The 24,607-nt window shown below is 54.4% G+C and overlaps 8 protein-coding genes across 8 annotated transcripts; 2 read left to right on the forward strand and 6 right to left on the reverse strand.

Annotated features, from left to right (window-relative positions):
• Positions 1–43: 43 nt before the first annotated feature.
• Positions 44–9,580, reverse strand: BKA78DRAFT_370719 (uncharacterized protein; the record flags this gene model as incomplete). Its single annotated transcript, XM_066892688.1, has 5 exons — positions 44–241; positions 296–595; positions 653–1,410; positions 1,459–9,170; positions 9,225–9,580. The coding sequence occupies 5 exons, from the start codon at positions 9,578–9,580 to the stop codon at positions 44–46; spliced, it is 9,324 nt and encodes a 3,107-aa protein (XP_066744770.1).
• A 1,565-nt stretch (positions 9,581–11,145) lies between these two features.
• On the forward strand, positions 11,146–11,530 carry BKA78DRAFT_315344 (uncharacterized protein). The gene has a single exon (XM_066888534.1). The coding sequence runs from the start codon at positions 11,236–11,238 to the stop codon at positions 11,458–11,460; it is 225 nt and encodes a 74-aa protein (XP_066744771.1). The 5' UTR covers positions 11,146–11,235; the 3' UTR covers positions 11,461–11,530.
• On the reverse strand, positions 11,516–13,585 carry BKA78DRAFT_250912 (Alpha/Beta hydrolase protein; the record flags this gene model as incomplete). Its single annotated transcript, XM_066884615.1, has 4 exons — positions 11,516–11,815; positions 12,014–12,435; positions 12,496–12,807; positions 12,892–13,585. 4 exons carry the CDS (start codon positions 13,583–13,585, stop codon positions 11,516–11,518), a joined length of 1,728 nt encoding a protein of 575 aa, XP_066744772.1.
• Positions 13,586–14,739: 1,154 nt separating this feature from the next.
• BKA78DRAFT_331695 (ras-1) lies at positions 14,740–15,558 on the reverse strand (the record flags this gene model as incomplete). Its single annotated transcript, XM_066889904.1, has 4 exons — positions 14,740–14,978; positions 15,025–15,300; positions 15,367–15,481; positions 15,547–15,558. The coding sequence occupies 4 exons, from the start codon at positions 15,556–15,558 to the stop codon at positions 14,740–14,742; spliced, it is 642 nt and encodes a 213-aa protein (XP_066744773.1).
• Positions 15,559–16,546: 988 nt separating this feature from the next.
• On the reverse strand, positions 16,547–17,601 carry BKA78DRAFT_295945 (MoaB/Mog domain-containing protein; the record flags this gene model as incomplete). The annotated part of the gene is made up of 2 exons (XM_066886545.1): positions 16,547–17,323; positions 17,383–17,601. The coding sequence occupies 2 exons, from the start codon at positions 17,599–17,601 to the stop codon at positions 16,547–16,549; spliced, it is 996 nt and encodes a 331-aa protein (XP_066744774.1).
• A 246-nt stretch (positions 17,602–17,847) lies between these two features.
• BKA78DRAFT_353159 (uncharacterized protein) lies at positions 17,848–18,429 on the forward strand (the record flags this gene model as incomplete). Its single annotated transcript, XM_066891501.1, has 3 exons — positions 17,848–17,856; positions 17,922–18,024; positions 18,104–18,429. The coding sequence occupies 3 exons, from the start codon at positions 17,848–17,850 to the stop codon at positions 18,427–18,429; spliced, it is 438 nt and encodes a 145-aa protein (XP_066744775.1).
• Positions 18,430–20,128: 1,699 nt separating this feature from the next.
• Positions 20,129–21,192, reverse strand: BKA78DRAFT_251249 (Inositolphosphorylceramide synthase subunit Kei1-domain-containing protein; the record flags this gene model as incomplete). The annotated part of the gene is made up of 2 exons (XM_066884636.1): positions 20,129–21,100; positions 21,154–21,192. The coding sequence occupies 2 exons, from the start codon at positions 21,190–21,192 to the stop codon at positions 20,129–20,131; spliced, it is 1,011 nt and encodes a 336-aa protein (XP_066744776.1).
• Positions 21,193–21,684: 492 nt separating this feature from the next.
• On the reverse strand, positions 21,685–24,080 carry BKA78DRAFT_250806 (P-loop containing nucleoside triphosphate hydrolase protein; the record flags this gene model as incomplete). Its single annotated transcript, XM_066884605.1, has 2 exons — positions 21,685–23,023; positions 23,074–24,080. The coding sequence occupies 2 exons, from the start codon at positions 24,078–24,080 to the stop codon at positions 21,685–21,687; spliced, it is 2,346 nt and encodes a 781-aa protein (XP_066744777.1).
• Between the last annotated feature and the right edge of the window lie 527 nt (positions 24,081–24,607).

Here is a 24,607-nt window from a genome sequence, read left to right on the forward strand (position 1 = left end):
GTGCAAAGGCCACAAAAGGGGCCCATCATTACTCGGTACCTACTTAGCTGAAAAAGGGGTGCTCGGCGGACAGGAGCTTGCCTTGGCAGACAGCGCCCATGGGTGTGTTGCTGAAGTCCTGTCCTTTGCGCCTGACCGACAGCCACTCTTGAAGGAACTCAAGGGTCGGCGCTGTAGAGTCTCGAATCCGGAAGTTGGCGCGGGCGGGCTCGGATTTGACAAGTTGGTTGTCACCTTCTCCCTTATCAGCTGTGTCGTCACAACCGTTCGACTGCTCTTCCGCCTCGATCGAAACGCCAAAGTACTTGGCGATGCTGGCGCACTCCTCGTACTCGAAGTAGAATCGTCCGGCCAGGAGTCCCAATTCTATCATTAGCCACTGCGGGGGGCTCCAGGTCGCAGGGAGCGCGGGAATGCTGTAGTATCGGAGACGGTTGAAATGCAGCATCTTTCTGGAGACTGGCGCTGCGTATGTCATCAGATGAGTGCTGGAGTTCTCCTTTCTTACTCGGGGTATGAGGTCTTCAGCCTCCTCTGGGATGACTACAAGAGCCGTTTCTGTCGCCTCGCTCCAGAGAATCCAGCTCACTGAGTGCTGTACCAATGTTAGTTTGTTTCCTGGACTGAGCTTCTTATCAGAATGGGAGCTTACCAAGAAACGGTCATCGCGATGGCCAAGGGAAACAGATTTCAAGAACTCCCTCGACACCAGGAGCTTGGAGCGAATTTGCTCATTGAAGAGGCGATGCTTCCGACCAGTTGCAGTCTTGCTTAGGACGGCAGAGAGATGCTCGCAGCTGGTAGACCCAAACACCAACTTGCCGGTGCGAGCAAACGTAACGATGTCTGCATGCAAGCCACCGTACTTCATTGGGGTGAAGTGGTGCGGCTTCTGAACTTCTCTGACGGCTTCCACCTCTTGCGTCACCTCTCGCTCTTGTTCCACTTCTTGCAGAGCCGCTCCATTGACGGCCTCTCCCGTGTCTTGGAATCCCTTACGACGGCGGTGCAACTCGCTCCTGAAAGCGGCAATCTCAGTGGACTTGGATTCGGCCACTTTCACGGCTTTGACTCTACCCCTGAGTTGGTACATTCGTTCAAGGGTCTGTTGCTCTTGTCGACGCAGCTCCTTGAGGTAGGCTTCCAATTGATTTGGATCGTGCAAATAGTCAGGATAGTCGACTGCGGCTTGCGCGCGGCGGCAGAAATCCATGCCTTGTGAGTAGTACAGCGGTTGGAGCTGCTCAATGCCGGCACATGTTTGTTCAAGAAGCCAAGAGACCACTTCCCGAGAGTCGATAAAGGTATTTTTCGGTTTCTGATTGTGGTCTAGAATGCTTTGATGCACTTCTGGCGTTGCGATGAAGACCACGGACTGCGTCGTAGCGAGCTGTCGCAACCTCATGGCAGCTGTGAAATGTTAGCTGGATACAAGATTGCATGCTTTGGGATACGAACCTTGTACTGTATGGTCTTTTGTCTGTCCGAGACCAAGAGTCAGAGCACCTCTCGCATTCGCCGGCATTTTCAGATCGGTTCCGCGGCAATGTGCCTCATCTAGATACACAAGGCACTCTCCCAAGTCGTCCACAAAGGGGGACGCCAAAAGCGGAACTTGGGTGTTGTTCCGATACAGGATGAACGGCTTGTTGTCTCTAAAATAGAGTGCGGCTTTCGCCTGAGTGTCGACAGCCATCCAGGCTGTGACGAGCGCCTTGTTGTCCATTTCGAGAATCTGTGCTCCCGCGTCGATAAGCATTCGGATCTCATGTTTGCGCAAAAGCTTGAGAAGCCCTTCCTCCGAAACGCGCTTCCCATATTGATCGGCTGCTGGAATGTACGTTCTATTTCGCGGCTGCAACAGGTACGTCAAAACTTCAGCGTTTGTGTGGAGCAACCCGGGCAGGTCGTCTTGCTTGATTGTCAGGGGGAGCATGGTGCGATTGTCGTTTGTTCCGCTGAACCCAGTGGTCAAAGCTTCGGGTTGCGATGAGACGGGGTCAAAAAAGGTTATATCCCATCCCGAGGCTTGGATCTTGGTCTGAAATTGTTTGGCGTGCTTGGGAAAGACCGAGTGGTTCAAGTAGTATTCAATGACTACCACACTGTAGCGGAAGTGCCGCCAGAGCTCGAGTAGCTGGGCTTCATCGTCGACATTGATCATGTTCCACTCTCGCAACGGCCCGGGGAGACTGACTGTGCTTTCGGCCCAAATTTCGTACTCTGCTGAGGGGTCGTCGCTCTTGAGAATGCTCTGCAGGCTTTCCCGAAGCTGATTGGGAGCAAGGCCAGCAAAGTAAAAGCTCAAGCAGGTGAAGAGAATTTGTATGTCGGGGTGTCCCCATTCTGCGAAATCGGCCGGAACCGATTTCGCGTGGTAAGGCACCGCTGTCGGGTCTCTTTGGGGATGTAACCCATATTGCACATTCCACCGCTTCTTCAACGACAAGAGTAGTAGGCGATGCACGAGGAGTCCTCGTAGCTGGTAAAGGCTCTTTCTGCACAAGTGCTTGTCGGGGAACAATTTGTTCACCTGTTCTTCAACAGAAGCATCCGCCCGAGGCTCACTAATGAAGCTCTTCACAGCTTCCAAGGTCTCCGCGTCACTGTCCTGCAAAGGAACCATCGCCACACGCCCCCGAACGACGTCCTCTACTAGAAGAGTGATCAATGCTTCTTCGACATCCTTGCGGAGAAAGAATATCCACGGAAATCCGCCTCCATGTCTGTTGACAACCTCAATGCTCTGCGGAAATTTTCGCGTGAGACCCCAAAGGTGGCCCTGCACAAGCTTGAGTAGAGCTTCCACCAACTCCCATCGATGAGGAGATCCGTCAACACTTGTTTGTCGACCCGAAGGATAGATAAGCTGCGTTCTCACGGCGAGCGTAACGTCGCATTCATCGAGAACGTCCCGGCATACGTTGTCCATCCACTTCTGCGCCTCGACCATTTTGACGGCTTCGGCAATGCGACCATCCGAGAGGCGTTGCTCTCCGCTGAGTTTAAACGACATTTTGTGTTCTGGCAGCGCGACGATGATGCCTGAGCGCGCCATCGTGTCCTGGTGGATTGCCTGGAAAGTACTGATGGTGCCGACTGCTGTTGGCGTTCTCCGGGAGAACGGGATGTGTCTCACCTCCCTGCCCAACAGGTTCCCGAGTCGCGCTTGCATAGTCTCTGCAGTCTGGAGCAACAAAGCCTTTGGCACGATTACTCTGACCAACCTCTTCGAGTCCGCAAGGATGGCCGCAACCATGGGCATTACGCATGAGGTTTTGCCTTGGCCCATGTTCATCTGAAGGACGGAATTCTTTCCCGAGCTTGGAGATATTGTTGCCAGAGCGACGTCAACCTGGTCGGGGCGGATTAGAATATTGGCATCAATCTCGAGCAGAAGCCAGTCAGGGTATTCCAGGGGATTCCAGTTCTGGTGACCAAAATTTGCCCTCTCCTCTTCCACTCGTCTTTGGTTCCCTCTCTGCTGAGCATCAATAATTCGCAGCTGTCTCTGGACGTCCGTGATGGACAAAGCATATTTTATGATTGCATCTTTCCACCCAGGCTGCAGTTTGGTCCTGGAGGTAGATCGGAGCAACTCGAGAAGGCCGACGGGAGTGATGCATGGCCACAAGTCACCTTGGCTGAGCCATTGAGCGCGGGCATCGTGTTCGTGCAGCTCCTCGAAGATGCGATTGAAGCGTAATGTTACCAAACTCTGGAGTTCGGGGAGCAAGTTGACCCTATCAGTTGAGAACATTGCTTTGGGCTCTGGAGATGCTTTTCTGCCGAGAGCTTTGAGCGCACCTAAGCTTCGTTGTAGATCTTGACCATATTCCTGCCGCACTGTCGACGTTGAAGAAGTGAGTCCGACCAAGACTTGTTCGAGCTCTTGCACCTCTGGGGTGGCGATGTGCTCAGCAGTCTGCTGCTCGTCACCAGCGTCGGAGTGTGGAGAGTCGATGCGACGTCTCTGATGCGGCGGGTCCTGTCGTCCTTGCAGGTTCGCCTTTTCCTCGGTCTCTGTAATCAACGTGCATGGTTTTTTCGACAGGTACTGTCCGAGGTTGGCAATGTCGAAACCCCCCGGGCTGCTTGAAAGGACTTCTGGATCTTGGCGGCAGGTTTCTGGCAACAAAATTTCACCTCCTGTGCAAATCCGATCTAGAGCCTCCTGGACAAGCACAAGGTATTTGGAATACTCCCAGTTCTGAAACATGTTTCTCCATTCTGATGAAATCATTTCCATGGCTTGAGAAACGTCCAAGAGGAGAGGCTGGCTGATGAGGCCATCGACAGTAGGCTCAGCGCAAGGCCATTGTTGCGCTAGGAATTGTGCTAACAGCCTGGCGTCGCGTTCTGTCTGCTGCAGGTGCGCTGCTTCTTCGGCGTCAAGTTTTCGTCTCAGCTGAGGGGTCAGCTTAAACCTTCTCATTTCGCCACATTCAGAGGGAGTGCGAAAAGGATCGATCGACTGCATGAGATACTCTTCGGATGGAATCTCGCCGTGCTTGAATCTTGAGTACGATCCCCATGATGGAGGCTGAATCTTCTTGAGATTTTTGGACATCGCAAAGGCTACAAGGGCCCGGATGATGCCCATATTGACATTATTGCGGAACGAAAGCATTCCCAACAGGAGGCCAAGGTCGTGCTTTTTCTCTGGGCTGGATCGACGGCAAAGGTCCACGAGGGAGCCCCATTCCAGACCGTAGTCGATATCAAGCAGCTCGCTCAAAACGGTCTTGGTAAACTGGTTTCCGTGTCCCTGGATAGTCCGCAAACCGTCAAGCAAATTGATGAGATCCGGTCGCTGAATGAACCTCGGGTCCCAAACGCGAATGAGGGAAACAGCCTCAAACACTCTAGCGCATGCTTGCGGCCTCTTGGCTCGATCTCGTGCCTGATAACGCGTATCTACCCTTGGCTGCTTTGGCTCACTCTCGCTCGCCCGCCAGAAGACGCGTCGTCTTATTTGGCTGCGGCTCGATAGGTGAAAGACGTTGTCGGTCTTGGGAGGCTGGACCTTGATCCCCTTCAGATAGAACGTGGAGAGGGACGAGGACTTCTCCCAGATTGTAGATATTACAGACCAAAACTGCTCGTTCTGAATGTTTGCGGTCAGTTCCGGATCCCAAAAGACCTGCTGCATGTTCTTCAGCCCTTTTGGATAGTACACTCTCCTGGGAGTGAGGAGTGCAAGAGAGTTGAGGTATCTTGTGACCGTAGAATCTAGCGGCGTCCAGGGCTGGCACAGACTTGATCTAAGGCAATGCAGGGCTTCCTCCGTTCCAGTCCTCCGGGAAAGTGAATCCGGTAATACGAACGAGGTAAAGGCGTGCAGCTGGGCCTTTAGATAGAGAAGTCGGCGTTCTGATTGACAGTCAAGACGACCAAGCACGTGATTGATGGTAAAAATTCCGTAGTCGCCGACGTTTTGGACGCTGATTGCAACATGACAGCCATCGCGCGACCAAGCCAACTGGCCCATAGGAACCAGTACACTTCTCCGGTGGTGGTTTGACACGTCCCTGACGACGATTTTCGAGTTGAGGCCGTACCACGTCCCGGCATCTTGATCTGGATCGATCTCCGCCTTGAGCTCTTTGCAAAGGAGCAGCCCCTTGTTGTTCACGAAGAAATTCAGTTCCAATCGGCGAAGTTCCACCGCGAGCTTCCCTGATTCAGGCTGGTAGACTGTCAGTCTTGCAGGATGCTCAAACAAATGGAAAATTTGCGCAATTTGTTGGAAGACCCAGCTGTGAGGATCGACTAGAGTGCTTTTGCGGCGGAACGCGTATCGGAAGTGGACATCGACGACCCAGTTGGAAGGCTTTGGGACCCAAATGTTTGGGGTTTGGCGCACCTCTATCTGCCCAGTATTCAAATTGAGCCAGTGCACGCAATTCTCCACTAGAGATGCTGGTAAATCCATCCCAGTAGAAAGGTCGCCGAATATAGTTTTAGGGATATACTCGAGGACATCGCCTTCAAAGTACGCGCGAACGACCGCAAATCCATCCCGCGAGCCGATATGAATCTGATGGTTGTTGGGCTTGAAGCTGAGCATGTGCGTCATCCCGGCGAGCGACGAAGTGTACGTAAGCAGACTCTGCAGTCCAAAAAGTTCCTTGAGAATCTCTGACCCTCGGAGCTCTGCCGGGAGTCGTCCAAGAGGCTTTTCGTCGATGAGAAGATGACCCTCGTCAAGGTGGTAATGGACAGTCTGTCGTCTCTGCTTTGGGTCCCCGCCTGCTTCGAAGGCAACCCATCCAGACATCCGCGAACCCAAGTATTCAGGGCTCGAATAAGATCTTGGCTGGCCACCAGTTGGTAGCGGCCAAACAGTGTCAATCGCGCTGGTCAGACTGTTGAAACTTTCTTCGACGGATTGGCGGATAATCCCACTCAACAAGAAACGCATTTTGAAATCGCGGACTACCGCCTGCTTCAGGGAAGCCGGGAAGGTCGCTGGATCGCTGACGAGATTGTCTTGGAGCGTGATGGAGGCCTCGACAAAGCACTGAAGAGCCTTTGGCTGAATTGTCTCGGTTTGGTCACCGTGATCAAGAAGACTGGCAAACGTCCGGCGACAGAGAAGAGCTGCCCAAATTGCGTACCTGGAGCATCTTCGCGACGCTTCGGAGCTTTTTGCCTCATGGATCTCATGGCGAAGCTGTCTGATCCAGTGGATAGTCGTGTCTCGGGCCGCATAAAGAAGATCATGCGCTTTTGCAGCGACAGAACTGGGAGCCAACGACGCTGTGCGAATCAAAAAGGTAATGAGCAAATCCATCAGGTTCGTCTCGCGCCAGTTTTCGGCAACCATGTTGAGCCTTCGATCGATTTGGTCCAACAGTCGTGTGCAAAATGCCTCGTCACGGAAGACGCAGTGGACAAGACGAAGCGGATCTGCGCCTCGCGCTGGCCCCGCTTGGACGGCCAACCGAGTCATAATCGTGGTAGTTTCCTCCTTACTGAAGTTGAGATTGGAGGAGCCTAACTCGAGCAAAATCGAAGGCCACCGGCGATTCTTGCCGGAGAAGAGACCCTGGTATGCCGTGAACTCATGTACACTTAGACCCGCCGGGCACTTGGTCTGGCTGGCAATGATCTCGTGCGATGAAGGGCCACCGGAGTCGACTGCAAACGCAGGCGTAAAGTTGAGACACGCCAAAGCAGAGCTTGACGGTATTGTCCACGGACAGTGGTGTGCAAACGAAGGGTGGTGTTTCTGGCGGCCAGGCCATGCGTTGTTGGAAGAGTCGTGATAACCAAGTCTCAGCCCACTGGGGACACATACGTCGCTCACATCTGCCGGAAGAGATACCAGACGGTAGTGGGTATCAAGCCAGGACTTTTTGGTTGAGGCCAACGAGAGAGGTCCCAGCGAATGACCCAAAAAGGGCCGAAGCGGAAGATAGTCCTGGAGCAGAATACATGGCTCCAACCCGGTAACTTTCGGGTAGCCCAAAGAGCACATAATCCTCCATGTTGTGCTGCGGTAAGATTCAAAGGCTGGTGGACAGCGCAGCTCAAACAAGACAGCCTTGCGTTGGGTCGGGGCCGTCGGCAGCGGATGCTCGAAGATGGAGATCTTCATCCGGCTTTTCCTCCGAGTTAGAAGGCACTTGTTGCAATTGTGCGTGTCATGGTAAGTCCCTACGCGATCTTGGAGGTAAAGGCAAGAGCTTTGGGCTATCTCGGACTCGATTCTCGCAAATTCTTCGTTGAGGTTTGCCAGTTCCTCCTCTTTTTGCGTCCGGAAAATCTGGGCAAGCTTTTCGATCTGGTCATAGAGCGTTCTGAGTTCTCCAGAATGGTCGTACTCGTCGTAGTAACGTTCGGAAAAGCAGCCGCTGGTCGGGTCATCGAAAATCGTCCGGTCATGGGAGTCGCTCTGTCGAATGCGGTCCTCCAGGTAGCTTTGGATGTGCTGGAGCCGGCACATCTCAGCGTGCCTTGGCAAGTGCAGAATGTCGAGGGTGCTAGGAGTGAACCCCGGGTGATAGCGAGACAAGAGTGGCAGTGCTTTTACAGCACGCTCGTCCATCATCATCCATAAATCCATGACTGTCAGGATCATCCGACTTTTTTCCTCTGGCATACCTTCGTAGGCTGACCCCACGCTTTCCAGGTACCGCTCTATGTTACTCGAGATCGCTTCGCAGGCATCCTCGTCATCAAGGTGCTGTAAAGAGCGAGCGAGGCTGCCATCTTCGATTTCATGCTCAACCTCACTGAGCTTGGAGTACAGTTCGCCAAAGGCACGAGAAGCTTGGTTGGCCGCAGAGCCATCGAAGCGAGTCGCAGAAGAGAATCGATGATTGGCGGGGAGAGGATCGAGGAGGATACTGGTCAGCTTTTCGCCGCTTCGAGGCAAAGACAGGACCAGGCTGCCAGGATCAGCGCGGTGTGGTAGAGGCCGGACGACTCGCTGGCTTTTCCTCTTGAAAGCAGCCCACTCTGATTCGATGTGACGGCTGGCGTGCTGCAGCGATTCACGGAAAATAGGCCCCAGGACTGAAAGTCCGGATTTGTAGACTGCTCCAGCCGCAGGAGAGCATTTCGTCTTGAATGTCTCCATTTTCGCAATTCGACGCGCAAGCTTTGCTTTCATATTGTGAAGTAGCTGGACGTTCACATGACCAACAGAGTCCTGGAGGAGATTGGCCAGGACCAAGCACATGAGGAGCTTGTAGCGTGCTCGCCCGACCTCACCACCGTGTGCATTGCAAAGATATCGAGCGAGGCCAACACGCAACACGAGCCACTCGGGGCATCGCCGCCAGGGCGTCTCCGCGCCGTCCGACCAACAGACATCGTCCCGAACACGCTTCCGCAGCACAGGAGGATTGTCACGGGCGCCGTATGACTCCAACAAAGTCATTAGCATATGGGTGATGATTGCCGGATCTGTTGTGTCGCGTATTTCTTTGACCGCTGATCCGGATTTGTGCGCGCGTGCTGCGAAATGCTTGAGGGCCTCGGAGGAGCTTTGTTGAAGGAATTGCGAAATGCAGTCTTGAAAAGACTCATCCGCAAACTCTGTGTGCGGAATAGCAACTGCTGCTCCTGGGAAATCCCACTGTAGAGCATCCAGTGATGCAAGTACATCTTGAGACCGCGGTGAAGCCTCGAAAGCCTCAAAGTGGACGTAGGAACTTCCTCTGTAAGTTTTTATCAGTAAGCTTGTCTGGGGATTAGTCAAAGGGACCACCTACCCCGAAGGTCGGCTGATGAGGAATCCCGCATTCTGCTCCCTCACGTGAAGAATGATGAGACCACCAGGCTCCAGCTCACGAAACGCTCTGAGGAGGGCGATTTTGTCAAGTTGACCGTTGTGGTTGTGAACTTCCTTTGCTGTGAGGATGACTCTTCTTACTTTGTCCCAATGCCCGAATTCCTCGTAGCTGACGACATCTTTCAATGTGCGGCTAGCCACAAGCAGCCGCTGAGTGAGAGCGGCGGCAATCTCTGGACTGTTTTCATCCTGTCGGCCGGGGAGCTTCTCTGGAAGGACAACGTGGTTGACAAGGCCCTCGAGGATGGATCTGTCGGAGTTGAACAACCCAACCATGTTGAATTGGAGTGAAGGAGCGTTCTATGGTGAGGTGGCCAGGGTCCCGTCCTGCCTGAGCGTCCAAGAAGGTTGCGAGATCTTTGGAGATGAAGTAGCGAAAGGAACTTCCTGAGGAGCAGAGGAAAACGAATTGGTGCGGTACCGGCGCTGAATGAGAGTATGTTGAAGTTTGGAGTAACAGAAATGGCCGTCGAGCCGCCCGCAACAACAGCGGGTGGCTAGCGACGGTCAGTAGGCTCTGAAGCAACGAAAAGAGACAGAGGAGGGTAGAATGAGGTTTCGACTGCGAAGTAGACTCAATTCTGCTCTCCACGTGCGATGTCGCAGAGCCTGAGCAGAGCGGTGGTACACAGGAGAATTGAGGTTGTCATGGGAAGACTAACGTTGGAGGGTTTGCTCGGGGTACGCGACGCGTCCGCGCTATTCCCGATTGGGGCTAATTAGCGAGCGGTACGAAACTGGAAGGAACTACCAACGACGTCCTGTGCCTGGGCCGGACTTAGAAAGCAAATTTCGACCTCGGTAGCTGCCAGATACTTTGCCCTCGTTTGACAAGGGAGATGTTGTGGTGCAACAGAACGTTGAGGAAGAAAACTCAAGACATGGACCATACAGGTTCCATGCAGGCTATGACCATACACTTCTGTACCTGAGAGCAGAGGAAGCTTCCTTTTTCTTCGAGACCTAGATCAGTGTCGTTTCTTCGAGCTTCCTCATTTCTGCTTGTTCCCATGTTTTCCAAGACCTGCTTCTGAAACTGGTCTTTCTAGTCTTACCTGTAGCCGCGCTTTCAGTCGGCCATTCAAACACTGCAACTTCACTGCATGAATACCATGTCTAGTCTTTTGACAGAGTGTTCTCGCCGGCTGGCGTTGGTAATGCATCTCATACGTCAAGATTTGAGTCTGGGGAGCTCGTTACTTTTTTCCTGAGATTATTTTTCTTTCTCACTGTTTTTGCGCGTAAAATAGCCTTCACGCTGACATTCCCTTCTGCCTGACTCATTTTGTAGGTGTTCTTTTACCCTCAATTTCTCATCCTTAGTCTTGCACCCTTGCGCCGGAAGTCAAGACAACAAAGCAGTCTTTGAAAATGGTGATGCGAGGTCACCAAAACGCAAAACCGCGAAATATTTTGAAACTGATTACTGACTAGAGGACTGCATGACTAAAGCACAAACACTTACTTGCATGCCTCCCTTCCAAGTGCTTGCGTAGTTACCATCAGAACTTGCCCGACTCTCCACATTCCTTGGGCATGTGATGTGATGATGGCAGGAGACAAGGCCTGGAATTATATCCGAGGCGACATTTGACGGAAAGGTGTGAACATCGCACCTGTGAAAGAGAGGGATGTTGCCTCTGAGGCAATTTCCATTCTTCTATGACCTTTAATGTCCCAGTATCAAAGTGATGCGGCACTTGAATGCTCCTTGTAGACAGGCATGAGCATCTTTATCCGTAAGTCAAATACTCGGTTTGCACTGCGTGACTTTGGCACCACACCCTTTAAAACTTGCACCGGGCGCTCTCCTATTTCAAGAGATGTGCCTCCCTAAACATGCCCCGCTTACGACTCGTCGCTTCAGGTCAACCACGAGTTGTTGCTCGCGCTCTGTTTTGAATTGGCACAACTCTCTAAATTCAGGACCGATGGCCGGATTGTTTTCAAGCTGTCTCGGTTTTTGTTGCACTCATCTGTCCAGATGCGCCTCGATGCGTTTTTTCGTCTCAGGCTTACTCTTGCTCTCGCTCCTTTCTTCTTTTCTCCCTACTCCTCTTCATTCATCTCTCATGATCAAGTCAAAGCTGGTTCTCCACTTTCCACCTTCCCATTTGCCGAGTCTACTCTACCGCTCAATGGCAACCAGACGATGAAGCTCGTCACACCTCGCTTCCCTCCAAATAAATCCTCCACCCCCTCCCCTCCCCATCAAACCGGCACGCTCCCCGCATTCGCTCTCCAAAAATCACACCTCTCCCTCAACCTCTGCACGCTCCTCGTCTCAAACGCGTCGCTTTTAATAACCCACTCCTTTCCATCGCGCAGCGGCGGAACCGGTACATACGGCTTCCCATCCACCGAGGTGTACGGCTTCCTATCCTGTGCAGCGGGAAAAGGAGACGACGGATCGAGGTTGGGGTCGCCCGTCATGAAGAAGCGGCCAAAGGCGCCGGCGAAGCCGTGGTACGTGAAGGGGGCGGCGAGTTGGACGGCGTTGATGCGGTTCCACTGGGAGATGGTGAGTGGGTGGATGGATGAGATGGAGGTTGGGATGGGGTGGTGGTCAGTCCGTCCTTTTCTCTGCTTTTGCATCATCACCGCGCCCAACGCCTTCTGGACGGATACATCGAGTCGAGACCGTGGAGATGGAGATGGGAGAAGCAAGTCGAGACCGAGGGGACGAAGAAAGAGAAATCTCCGACCTACATAAACCACATCGTTGCTGTGCTTGGCCGGCGGGATGGCGTACTCGCCCACCAACGCCTTGTCTTCCCTATCCCCCTCTTCCCCATCCTTCGCAACCGCCGCCTGCGCCATCCAAAACCCCGGACACGTCAAGACGCTATCCCTATACACCCTACCAGCCCTCGCACGCGTCGAATTGAGCGTGTCCAAGTCATCCAGCTCTTGTCCCGCGGTTTCTGCTTCGGTTCCGCCATCAACGAGACTAAGCGGATACAGCTCCTCCACCTCCGCCAACTGCGCCTCATCAAACCGCGGCAAATACCCCCTCAACCACTCTCTTAACACCGGATCATTTGGCTGCGCGTTCTGCGTGTCGTTAGACAGGTACGCAGGGACGAAGCTCTCGCCCTCGTGCGTGTTGTACATGGCCCACGCCGCCAGGCCTGCCCCACTACCCCCTTTACCTCCACAACCATCACCACCACCACCAGCAATCGGAGCACCAGCCAACGCCAACGCCCCCGGCACCAAACCGCTCAACGGGCCCCTCAACACCTCGCCGTCAATCACCGGCGCCCAGTTGAAGGAGCTAGTCGTGTTCTTGTTCAGATCACTAATGGTCTTGCTGGCGTTGCGGAGGAGCTGCAGGTCGGCGGCTTTGAGGCAGGCGAGCGTGTTGGCTGAAGAGGCGCAACCGGACAGGTCCACGAGCTGCGAGTAGAGGAGTTCGGCCTCGGCGTCGTTGTAGGCGTAAGTTTTGGGCCAGAAGGGCGAGCTGGCTAGGGCGTGGTGGAAGAGCAGGGTTGGGTTGGTTTCTTGGTGGGATTTTTCTCGTCGGCCTTTTGATGCTGATGCTGCTTCGCCCCCTATTCCCGTCTCCTGTCTTCCATCCATCTCACGCAGGTCCTCCTCCCTCCCCGCCTGCGCCAACACCTGCGCAACGACGCTCCCCCCACCGGCACTACTCCCCCAGACCGTGACCCTCGCGCTATCGCCACCAAACAGCCCAATCCACCTCTTAACCCACCTCAACGCCGCCAGCTGATCCAACAATCCGACATTCAGATCCGCGTCCTTGGCCTCCTTGACGGCCTTGCCGGGCAAAAAGCCAAACGAGTTGACGCGGTAATTGGAGTACACAACGACAAAATCGTTGCTCGTGCTCTCGTTCAGGATCGGATAGGCGGGGGGCGGCAGCGTGAAGCTCGCGCCGCCTTGGATGAAGCCGCCGCCGTAGAAGACGAGAACAACGGGGCGTTTGGTCGTGCCGTCCCAGGGCCGCGAGTAGAGGCCTAGGTACAGGCAGTCTTCGGAGCCGTTGGCGGGCGGCTGCGGGCAGTTGGAAAAGTCCTGGTCGGTGTCGTAGATGGCGTCTTGCGGGAGGGGCAACGGTGGCTGCGGCGCGCGGAAGCGGTTGGTGCCGGCGGTCGAGGCGCCAAAGGGGATCTTGCGGAAGTGGGTGATGTTGTACGTGACGTTATATTTGCCTTGGAAGCGGCCGTAGGAGAGAGTGACGAGGGGGTCGGAGAAAGCATGGGTAGTGGTTGAGGTTGAGAGGAAGAAGAGGAGGAAGAGGAGTAAGAAGCGAAGCATTATGAAGACTCTGTAGAGAAAGCAGAAAAGGATAATAGAGGCTTACCTACATCGCGCAAAGTATCATGGCCCACCTTTTTGAACATCAACGTCGACCCAACCCGACGTCACGTCGGCACCATCGCATTCTCGTTCAGGCTCATCGTATTACCCAAATGTGCATGACCCCGCACAACGAGCGGTCCATTGGCAGGTCAGCGCATTCGGAAAATGCGACCCTCGAGTAGCGATGGCTTCGCTAGTATTTCTCCCGATGATTGGCGACGATCCATCTGATGTAGTGACCGAGCGAGACTGGATTGGTTGATGTCTCTTGGGCGCCTTCCTGGTACAGCACCCGTGACGAGGCGCGCGATTGGTCGAGACGATGCAGCCTTACCGCCTCGCCCAGGACGTCGTCCAACAAGGTCCACACAACAACTCGGCCTAGACATGAATGAGGAAAGAAAACGGAGAAAAAAGTCTTTCGGCATTAAATCAAATAAGTATCGAGCGATGGGAGTTTGGTGCTAGTAAAGAGGAGGTGGAGGTGGTAATAGCGGTTGTGGTTTGGGATAATGGGAGGGAGAGAGAGATAGAGAGAGAGCCAAGATGCCTCTTGCAAGACTTGTCAACAACAAAAGGAAAAACAAACAAATACCAGTGGTAGTGGTGACACAGACACACGCGCACACCCACCAAAACTACGTCCCCAATCGACTCGACGCTTTCTGCAGTGCCCCACCTGCTTTGCGCGCACATTTCTCTTTCCAGCCGCCTGACCGTTTCCAATATCAAAAGGGTGAAGAGAAAAAGAAAGCCCAAAACAAGTCCAAATCAAACAAGGGGGATAGCACAGTCTCTCAACCGTGTTTCCGCCCACATGTTGCGCCGGGTGACAAACATGGAGGAAGAAAATCAACAAAGTGTGGCGGTGGTGAGTGGTGTCGCCCGGGCGTGCAGGTTCCCCCAAAGCTTGACCAAGGTAGAGACGGAGCCAATGCACATGATATTTTTCCTGCCTCCATCCCTCGTCTGTCCCCGATCCCAACCAGAGAAGAAAACCAACAAGAGAAAACGTGGCGCGCGGCACTGAGGATCGTGGGGTGGTATGTCGTCGTTGCTGCTGCTTTTGCCGCGTGTCTGCTCTTCATTTCGCTCTCCATCAATGTCTCTCACATCACAATGCAAGAAGCGCAGCATCCTTTGCTCTCGCCTTCGCCGTCCATTTCCATCTTGCCGGACGGGCCGTTGCCGCCTGCCGCCGGGGCGCCTGAGCCGTAGGACGACATCTCTCTGTTGTATCGCCTAATCTCCCTGACGAGGTCGTAGAAGGCGTTGTCGACGTTGACGCGCGATTTGGCCGACGTCTCGAGGAACTTGCAGCCGAATTGCTTGGCCAAGTTTTCGCCCTCTGTTTGGGGTTAGCATTCCTCGGGGAATCAGAGTGGAGGACGCACCCTCTGTTGACACCTGCCTCTCGGCCTCCAAATCGCACTTGTTGCCGACGACGATGATGGGAAAGTAGTCCTTGTCCTTGACACGCAGAATCTGCTGCTGGAAGGTGATGATTTCTTCAAACGACTGCCGCGAGGTTATCGAGTAGACGAGCAGGAAGCCCTCGCCGGTCCGCATGTACTGCTCGCGCATGGCCGAGTATTCCTCCTGGCCGGCCGTGTCGAGCACGTCGAGAAGGGCAACCTCTTCGTCGATGACGCATTGCTTGCGGTACGAGTCTGCGACAGGTGCATGTCAGTTTGGGGTTGGTGTGATGGCGGCGGCGGCAGTGGCGGCGGACGAACCTTCAATGGTAGGGTCGTACTCGTCTACGAAGTGGCTCTGGATGAGCTGTATGGTCAAGCAGGATTTACCAACACCTCCGCCTCCTACCACGACGAGCTTGTATTCTCGGAGGAACTGCAGCGGGCCGAGGGGTCAGCCATTGGAAGTGGAGCGGTGTAGCACGGGGTTGGCGGCGGTACCTTGGAAGCCATTGTGGACAATGGAGAGGGTGACAAGGGATGACGAGGTCGATGGGGGTGCGCGGCGGCGGTGGTGTTGTCGTCGTCGGGCGTGGACCAGGGTCGCTAAAAGGGTGGTTGCGCTTCGAGGGGGGAGAGGGGATGGATGGTGGAGGCGCGACAAGTGCGGTGCGAAAAGAGCGGAAGCGTCGAGCGGCACGGGGATGAGTTGGGCGCGGTGAGGTGGGATGGTTTTTTTTGGAGGGTGGGCGAGAATTGTTTTTGCAGCGGTAGAGTGCAGCGTGGTGGGCACCTTATGGTAGAGGTGGGAGGGAGATGGATGGTGGAGGAGAGGGAGAACAGCAGGCGGGTGACGGGATTCAGGCGGCGGGAGGTTGGACCTCCTCTCTCTGGCTTTGGTTCCAGTTTCTGCTCGCCTCTGGTCCTCGGATTCGGGGGTCGACAGGTTGGGCGGTGGGAAAGCGATCTTTGCTTTGTCCATGATCTTTCAGTTAATTGATGGCCACAGCGTTCGATAAGACGCGACCGACAGACAGGCGCCGCCTCTCGTCGACTGTCACCAGTCGTCTGATTGTTTTGTGCTTTCTGCGTCGGGTCTAGTGCCGTCTCTACCACAGTGAACGACAACAACTGCAGCTTCATGCACCATGCCTCGTCGACGGGACCATCAATGGATGGAGCTCAAAAAACATCTGATGACAACCCACAGACCGCCGCATCGTCCGTACCGCAGCTTGGTCCTGGCATCGTCAAGCCGCCGCCTTAACACCGCAGAGACAACAACGCCAAGCCATCCACCTGCTCCAGTCTACAAAGACATGGCTAGACACTTTCAATAACTTCATCCATGGCGCTCCTCTCGCTGCAGCCCGCAACCTTCACCATCTCCCAAATGCATGCACCCCCGGGTACCACCCAAACGCAGGGGACTCCCTCGGCTTCTGGCCTGCCCATCGCTTCCAATTCGCAACGCCCGGTGCCACTACTACTACTGTATACGTTACTCGGCTTCGCTGTCCTCGCCCTCGACCGTCACCCGTCGGCCCTGAACCGCCTGCTCCACTTCCCCGGCTAGGCTCTCCATGTACTCCAGGTCGCGTCCCACGAGCGTCACCGTGTTGTGAGACTTGCCCCACCGGGGATAGCTGCCCACCTTGACCCCCTTGGCCGACACCTTGCCCGCCAGCTCACCCAAGTATCCCGCAATCGCGCTCTCCGCCATTGGCGTCGAAAACGTCAGTCGGTACACGCCTTTGCCCTCGGGGTCCGTCAACCGCGGCAGCAGCCTAGGCTTCAGCCCCTCCAACAGCCGCTCAAACAGCCTTGGGACTCCTGGCAGAATGTGCACGTTGCCATTGATGACGGCAATCGGCACCCACAGCTTGTCGTCTACAAAAACGACCTGCTCAGAGTCCGGCTTGTTTGCATCATATGGCAGCTCCACCATGCGCTTCTTTGCAGTCAGCGCCGCCGACGGCTTGTCCCAGCTAAAGTCTGGCTGCGAGGGGTGCGGCTTCGACAGCTTCTTCATACGCCCAAACGCCTCGTCGTGCAGCACCAGCGGCAGCTCGAATGCCTTGGCAATGGATTGGTACGTAATGTCGTCGTGCGTGGGTCCGATGCCGCCGCTGGTGACGACAAAGTCGTAGTTTTTGGACATGCGCCGCGTCGCCTCGACGATTTCGTCCTCGTCGTCGGCAATGACCTCGATGCGCTTGAGCGCGATGCCCAGGTTGAAGCAAAACTTGGCAAAGTAGGCCGAGTTGGTGTCGACAGTCTGGCATTACCGCTGCTCGGTCAACAGACTGGAATTGTGTCGGTAATCGGGAAGCTCACCTTGCCGCCCAGCACCTCGTCGCCTATAATCAAACAGGCGGCCGTGTGGATCATGCTCTTGCCTTGTGCGTTGGTGGCCATGACCGATGACGTTTGTATCCCGCTCAGGATTCCAGAAGGAGAGAGTCTTGCGGAGGGCGAAGCGGCGGCGGAACGATGGGCGAAGTTGGGCAACGGGCGGGACAGGTGTCGAGCGAGCTGGTTCAACCTAGCAAACATGTCAATTGAGAGGCGAGAGAGAGGCTAGGTGGGGCGGATGGTGTTGAGAGTGCTTCGACTGCTCGGCTGTCGATTGCCGGCATCGATGTGACCGAGTCATTGGCCGTAGCCAGGGGCCAGCTCGCCAGCACCCCCGCATCATGACATCGTCTTGAATACATTCCCTATACGACACCGGCCGCAATCAAACATCCCCTCGTCACCCTCGAACAAAATTTTTGTCTTTGCCAGGAGCTGGTCCGCACCATGGTCAGTGTCCAACCATCATCATCTCCCTGTCGATCCGATCGCGCAGAGCAGCCTTGCTAACGGCTTTGCAGGCCTCCGAAGCTAGGCTCTACACCTTTTCGCCCGAGACCAAGGAAAAGCTGCGCAAGTTTAGGCTCGGCACCAGCCGTGCCAAAGACCCGCAGGCCGTTGTTTGTACGCGTCTCCATGCCCCACCGCGTGCTCTACCGCAACCGCAACACCAAAAACCTACCCATATGCTTACCCCCCGCAGACCAAATCGACAAGAAAACGCTCGAAATCGCGCCAGCCTCGGACGACATCTACACCGACCTGCGCGACCTCTCCGAGGACCTGCCAGACCACTCGCCACGCTTCGTGCTGCTCTCGTACCCGCTGACGCTGCCTTCCGGCCGCCTCTCCGTTCCATATGTCATGCTGTACTACCTGCCGGTGACGGCCAACGCCGAGCTCAAGATGCTGTACGCCGGCGCCAAGGAGCTGCTGCGCAACACGGCCGAGGTGAATCGCATCATTGAGATTGGGAGCGAGGAGGAGCTCGAGGGGGTTGATGAGCGTTTGAAGGCCATGGCGGATTAGGGGGGCAGGGCGGTTTAGGTGGGCGAGCGGACACTGGGGGACGCTGAGGCGAGGAAGCTTTTGGGTAGAGGTAGAGGCAGAGGTATACGGCGTCGTCACGGTGTTATCGGTACAGCATGGTACGTCTGGTGGAGACATCGTTGCGGCAGCAGGTCATCACAGGCTTTCTACTGAAGGTACATGTAGCGCGGCAAGGGAAGGGGCTGCAGGGACACATCATCCACAGGACATGAGCATTTTTCATTCATCTATATACCAAGTCTGCATTATCCTCCAGCACCCAGCTCTTTTCTCTGTTTCTCTCTCATTGCCATCAATGAGTCCTCCTCCGCGGGACTATGATTAATCTATGGAGAGCAGAATAGCGGAAAGGCATGCAAAGCACTCGACTCAAACTTCAGACCCGAGAGAGACCCTTCAAGTCTGGCAAACCACGAGCGCTGCGCAGCTATATACTCCAACATAGCATCCAAACCTCGCGTCCCCGTCCCCATCTCCCATCTATTCGACCCCAAATCACCACAACACAAACACACGCATATCCACAAACACTTCAAACCCAGAACACCAAATCAACAAACACCTCCAGCCCACCCCCTTCCTCCTTTACCAATCATCAGGGCACCACACTCAGAAGCCCAAGCCGCTTCCTCATCGGCAAACGCCCAGTGACTTCGTTTAGATCGGGGTACGTACTAGCTAGAGCTTGTGCCAGAGCTTGTGCCAACTCTACGCCACGCCACACAAACTGCGCTGTTTCGTCCGCTGCGGGGACGGTAGACTACATAGACAGACAGATGAGATGCTTTTGGAACGAGCGCTCCCCATCTCGTACCATTTGCCACTGAAGGGCAGACGCGCACGGCAGGAGAGAAGACTCAGGAGAGAGTTCGGTGCAGTGTCGAATCAAGTAGAGGTAGAAGCACAAGCTGAAGCGCGTTGCGAGTCAACGTCACCTAGGCTTGCCTTGCCTTGCCCATTCAGAGCCCCCCATTTGATTCAACTTGGTAAATGACGGTAGGATTTTGGATGGGCGGAATGTCAGTGCCTCACTGGTGACGACGACGCTGTCAAATCACTCGACACCCATCTATCTCACATGCCAAAAGTTTTTGAGATTGTTTATTGGCAAAGCAAAACGGAGACGTCAATGGGTCTAGCGCATACATCAGTGGCGAAAATAGAGAATGTTGACTGTTAGTCGACAGACTGAGAAATCCCAACTCGTAACAAATCCTTCACTCCCAAAACTTTGGGACGAAATATTGGGAAGAATCAGGATCGAAAATGAGACGTCGTCAGTAGATCCAGGACATCAATGGTGACACAAGTCAAAGAGGTACCTAGCAATTACGAACTACCAATAATCGATATATAGCGAGGGTATTTTTCCAGTGCGCTTCCGCAAATGCTTTCAAATGAAAAACAAATCTCAGCGGCAGCAAAGCGGCAGTTGCCAAAATGTCATTAGAATCATAACATTCGAGTTTGGCCGCTCACTCCCGCTCCGCTCCGCTCCGATGCAAATGCCTAAACGAGAAAGGGGTTGGTGGTGGGTGGTTGGGTGCCGTAAACGAAAAAACGAAAAAGGAGAAAGAACCCAAAGCAAGACGACCGATCCAATCATCTCCTCAACACCGTGTCGCCATCCGTCCGTCCAAAAGCTAAGAATTTGCTTGCAACCACGAGTCTTGTACACCTACTGGCCGTTCTCCCGGGGGGTGTCGGGGCCCGAAATCCTGGGCAACTGCGGCGGGGGAGCAGGCGGGCCAGTTCCACTGCGTCGCCTCCTTTCCCTCTCGTGCACGCCCGGCGGCGGCTCCAGGCTGGTGCTCTTCCTAAACTTGCCGCCCATGCCGCGCATCCACTCGCCGTCCTCGTCCCGGCCTAGCCAATACTCCTTGCCAAACGACACCATGAAGCGGCCCAGCTTGCCCTGCCAGCCCTGACCCTCCTCGCGGTTCTCTCCAAAGGGGTTCTCGGCCATCGAGTCCGACGGGCTGCCCGTGTGGACCGTGTATTGCGAGGCTGATGTCATCATGATGTGTTGCCGCAAGATGCTACGCGCGTAGGCGAGCATGATGACCACAAAGTAGATTCGGACGGCCCATAGTGTGCTAATGATTGAAATACTGGTGATGCTGCCGCTCTGGAAGACTGCGCCGCCGAGGCCGGCTGCATGAAAGCCATCGGTGCTGCCTACAGCGACGGCATCCTGTCCAGTCTTGTAGCCCGACGCGGGCTCCGCAACAACACCGACCTCGGACACGTTGTACTTGGGACTCGTGAAGCCAGATGTGTCGCCAATCATCTTTCCACCAGGCCCCCCAGCAGCGCCGTCGGGCTTGGTCTCATGCGGGTGCTGCGCAAGCACCAGGAACCACGCAACTCCAAAGGCGGCCGTGTATGCGGCATTGATGACGGTGTCAATCGCGTAGAACCATGCCAGGGCGAGGCAGCGTAGAGGATCTTGTTTCCGGATGTATTGCGCGAGGTAGACTGTCAGGAACAAGGCGACGATGGAGTAAATGTACATGGAGAGCTGGAGCGGCGAGACGTGGTAGCCGGTAGCGAGGGCAAGTATGCCGTAGAATCCAGTGATCTTGTTGACAAGAATGGTGAGGACTATGAGCTCCACGCCTGTTCGTAGTGACATTGCGTAAAGAAACGTCTGGACAGCAGCGTCAGCGCGTGGATCGTGAAGGATAGTGGGCATGCGCTTACCTTGGGGCGAGGCACCTCGAAGAGCGACGAGGCTGCCATGATGAAAGGTAGGCGGCCGATGCGACCGTAGATCAGAAGAGTCGAAACAAACCGCAGGCGTGGAGAGAAGAGGAATCGCAGGTGAAGGAGAAGCGGTGGTGTGGTGATGTTGAAAGGTCTGGGCGGGAGTCGTCGCTAGGGACCGGCGGCAGCCTGGCTGGGCAATTTCCATGGCCGGATCCCGCCAGATCCGATTGGCGCCACCTGTGCCACCTGCGCCACTCTTGAAAAGATGACAACGTCAACCAAGACTTGTGCAAAGGACCAAGTCTGAGGACACTACAGAGAGATTCAAACATCCTGCCTCACATCCATTTCTCACGCGGCCTACTGCATGTTTGCGAGTGGAGGAGTCTATTCAGTCATGTCTACACTTCAAATGCTAAAAGTACAGGGGATATTGAAAAGCTCATCATGCATCTTTTGATCCGCCTTTCCAGTCCCGTTCAACGCCATTTTCCCCGAGCCATCCAACCAAGACTATATCATTGATCAAGCACCCTTTGAACTCGTTTCTCTGGCCTCGTCTTTCCCAGATTGGTCGTCATGGCCTTCAGCATCGGCAACGGGGGTGTGCTCCCTTTCTTGCTGGCCTTCTTCAGCAGCCTCTTCTGAAACCGAACCATGTCCCTCTTGCTGGTTGCCAGAAAACTCCTCTGGCAGCGAAAAGTCATCCGGCCTATTCTCATGCTCTGGAAAATCCTCCTCGTGTTCCGAAACGACCGCTGAATCCTCATGTTCGGAAACGGCTTCCGAGTTCTCAGAGACTTCCACCTCTTGATCAACGGCTTCGTCTTCGTCCGCGACCTCATCAACAACAGGCTCCTCCGGAATGTCGAGAACTTCGTCGTTTTCATTGAAGCTTCCGTGTGGAATAGCTCCACCTTCGCCCCGTTGATCTTGTCGCTCCGATTCCTCGAGGGTTTCCCTCAATTGATCTCGGATCGACTCTGAACTTCTCTTCAATGCACGTCTCCTCTCCGCCAGGCGATCCGCCGCCGATTCGGCCTGTTCAGTGAGATGCTTTTCAATCGCCTCCTCGACCAATTCTTTGGCCTTGAATGCGAGTGATCGGGTGGTGAAAACACCAGAGAAGCGGTAGCTCAGCCAAAGGTATAGAACCAGAGACTTGTGCAATGACTCCAGTCGGCCAAGTCTCACTCTGCGCTGCTCAGGGGTGGTGAGGTCTTCAGATGCCATATCCAAAGCTTCGAAGCCGAACCCGGGAATATCTAATAGGGCGCCAGACCTGTGTTCACCCACACATCGTGCCATCTCTATCAAAAGCTTGTTCTCGAACGGAACCTCGCCGATTACAGATGGTTTAATGACGGTGGCCGGCGAGATGCAGAACGTCAGTCTTTCAGACACCGAAAGACCGTCCACACACTGTATGACGTCGGCAATCGCAAGCTGATCTTTCAACATACACATGTGAAACCGATCATGGACTCGGGCGAGTTCCACGAGTTGGAGGAGGATGAAGCTGAATGGTGTCCTTGGGGGGAAAAAGGTGGCGAATCTTTCGACAATGGCGTCTGGAGGAAAGATGCCCGCTGTTTTCAAAGGTTCTGGCTCTGCTTTCAAGTTTGCCTTGACAAATTGAAAGTCGTCACGCTCTATGGCAGTTACGAGTCCGCCAGTCTTCTCTTCTACGACAGCTTCCTGGCTCGTGGTTCCATTGACAGCTTGGGCGTCTTTATTGGCTTGGTATGCGGTCTTGAAACGTCCCGCGCGACCCGCAATCTGTTTGAAGTCGGGCAATGATAGCCTCACAGTTTCGAATCCGTTGAATTTATACGTGGTGTGGAAGATGATTCTCTTTATGCTCCTGCATGGAGTTAGTAACGTGACCCAATGGCTTTCATCCAGGCAACTTACAGGTTGAGGCCCATACCAACAGCATCACTGGCCACTAGGATATCATAGCCACTGTCAGGGTCATTGAATAGGCGCGCCTGTGCAGCACGTGTTTCCGGGGGCAAACTGCCGTACACTATTGCCACTTTATAGCCAAACTTTTGCTGAATTTTCTGCTTGATTGCGTGGATATCGAGCTTCGAAAAAGCGACGATACAATCGCCCGCCCGAAGGCCTTTAAGATCAGGGCCAATGGGTTTCTCGTCGACATCCAGAGGGGTCAAACGTTCATAATTCCGAACTTCGAATTCCTCGCCCATGGACGCGGCCAGTGACTTGATAAGGGGAACACTTCGAACTTCTCCGCACAAATGCACCTCGTCAGCCTGGACACCGAGGACAGCTTGAGTCCAGGCCCAGCCACGGTCAATGTGGCCAATCATTTGAATTTCATCAATGACAGCCACGCCGATTTTCGTCGCGAGAGGAACCATCTCAACCGTGCAAGCCGTTACTTTCAACGGGCCATCAAGGTGAGATCGTCTTCTTTCTTCTCCAGTGACCAAATTGGCATTGACTCCTTTTGCATTCATGCGCGTATAGACTTCGTGGGCCAAAAGGCGTAGCGGTCCAGCATAAACACCGCCCTTTTCCTCGAGTCGTTTGAGAGCGTGGTATGTTTTGCCCGAATTCGTTGGTCCTACGTGCATAATAATCTTTCTTGGCCTAGAGCGAGTATTGGCGAACCACTCGGTGGGATAACGCAAATCGGCCATGGCCTTTTGAGAATTGTACAAGTCCTTGTCGATAAATTTTCTGGACGCAAGATGGCCCAAAAAGCTCGTCTCGATCTGCTTATCAAGCCCGAACGGTCCTCTTTCCTGTAAAGCTTGTTGTAGTGTCTTCCATAGCCTCCCCAACTCTTCATTTTGGCCTTCTCGTGGCCTGGCGTAGTGCTCAAAGTCCTTTTCAAGCCTTTGCACAAAGGTGGTCCAGGCCGCATACTTTTTCTTTACATCAAGTCCCATGCCTTCAAATACCGGAGTGTTCTTCAGTGCATTGGCTTGAGTTGTCAGACGAGCGAAGACGAATTTCTTAAATTTTGCCGGATCTCGAGCCTGATCTTTGATCTTGGGTATTTGCGCACGATCTACTCGGACACTGGATCGGAGACCGGGTCGGACACTGGGTCTAGCAACACTACCGGGGACTGTTAAACGGCGAACTTTGCTCTGTTGGCGGTCGAGCGAGGAGGAGGCATGGAACGAGGCTCGCGCTGGGCGCAGCAAGCTACGGCGGACGGGCGTGCAGAGCAGACATGTTTGTCGGCGGCGCGCTGTTGTCAACATGGACCGTCAGGAGCCGTTTCGTGGAAGGAGGGCGAGGCGAGCGGGTTTCAATTGGGATAGCAGGAAGTCGTGATAATGTCTCGGGTCAAAAAGCGTGAATGATGATGGCAAAGGCGGCGTGAAATTGTGTCGGCAAAAAGCTGCTTGCAACGCCGACTTACTAAGTCATGTACGGTAACAGAGTGTGGTCCTAGCACAGCTAGTTG

Source organism: Phyllosticta capitalensis (assembly GCF_038381095.1).
Source record: "Phyllosticta capitalensis strain CBS 128856 chromosome Unknown BKA78scaffold_5, whole genome shotgun sequence".
NCBI classification, from domain to species: domain Eukaryota; kingdom Fungi; phylum Ascomycota; class Dothideomycetes; order Botryosphaeriales; family Phyllostictaceae; genus Phyllosticta; species Phyllosticta capitalensis.

What these genes read in the sequence shown, in the direction of transcription:
- BKA78DRAFT_315344 (XM_066888534.1), top strand. Translation starts at nt 11,236, where the DNA reads ATGGCCGGATTGTTTTCAAGCTGTCTCGGTTTTTGTTGCACTCATCTG.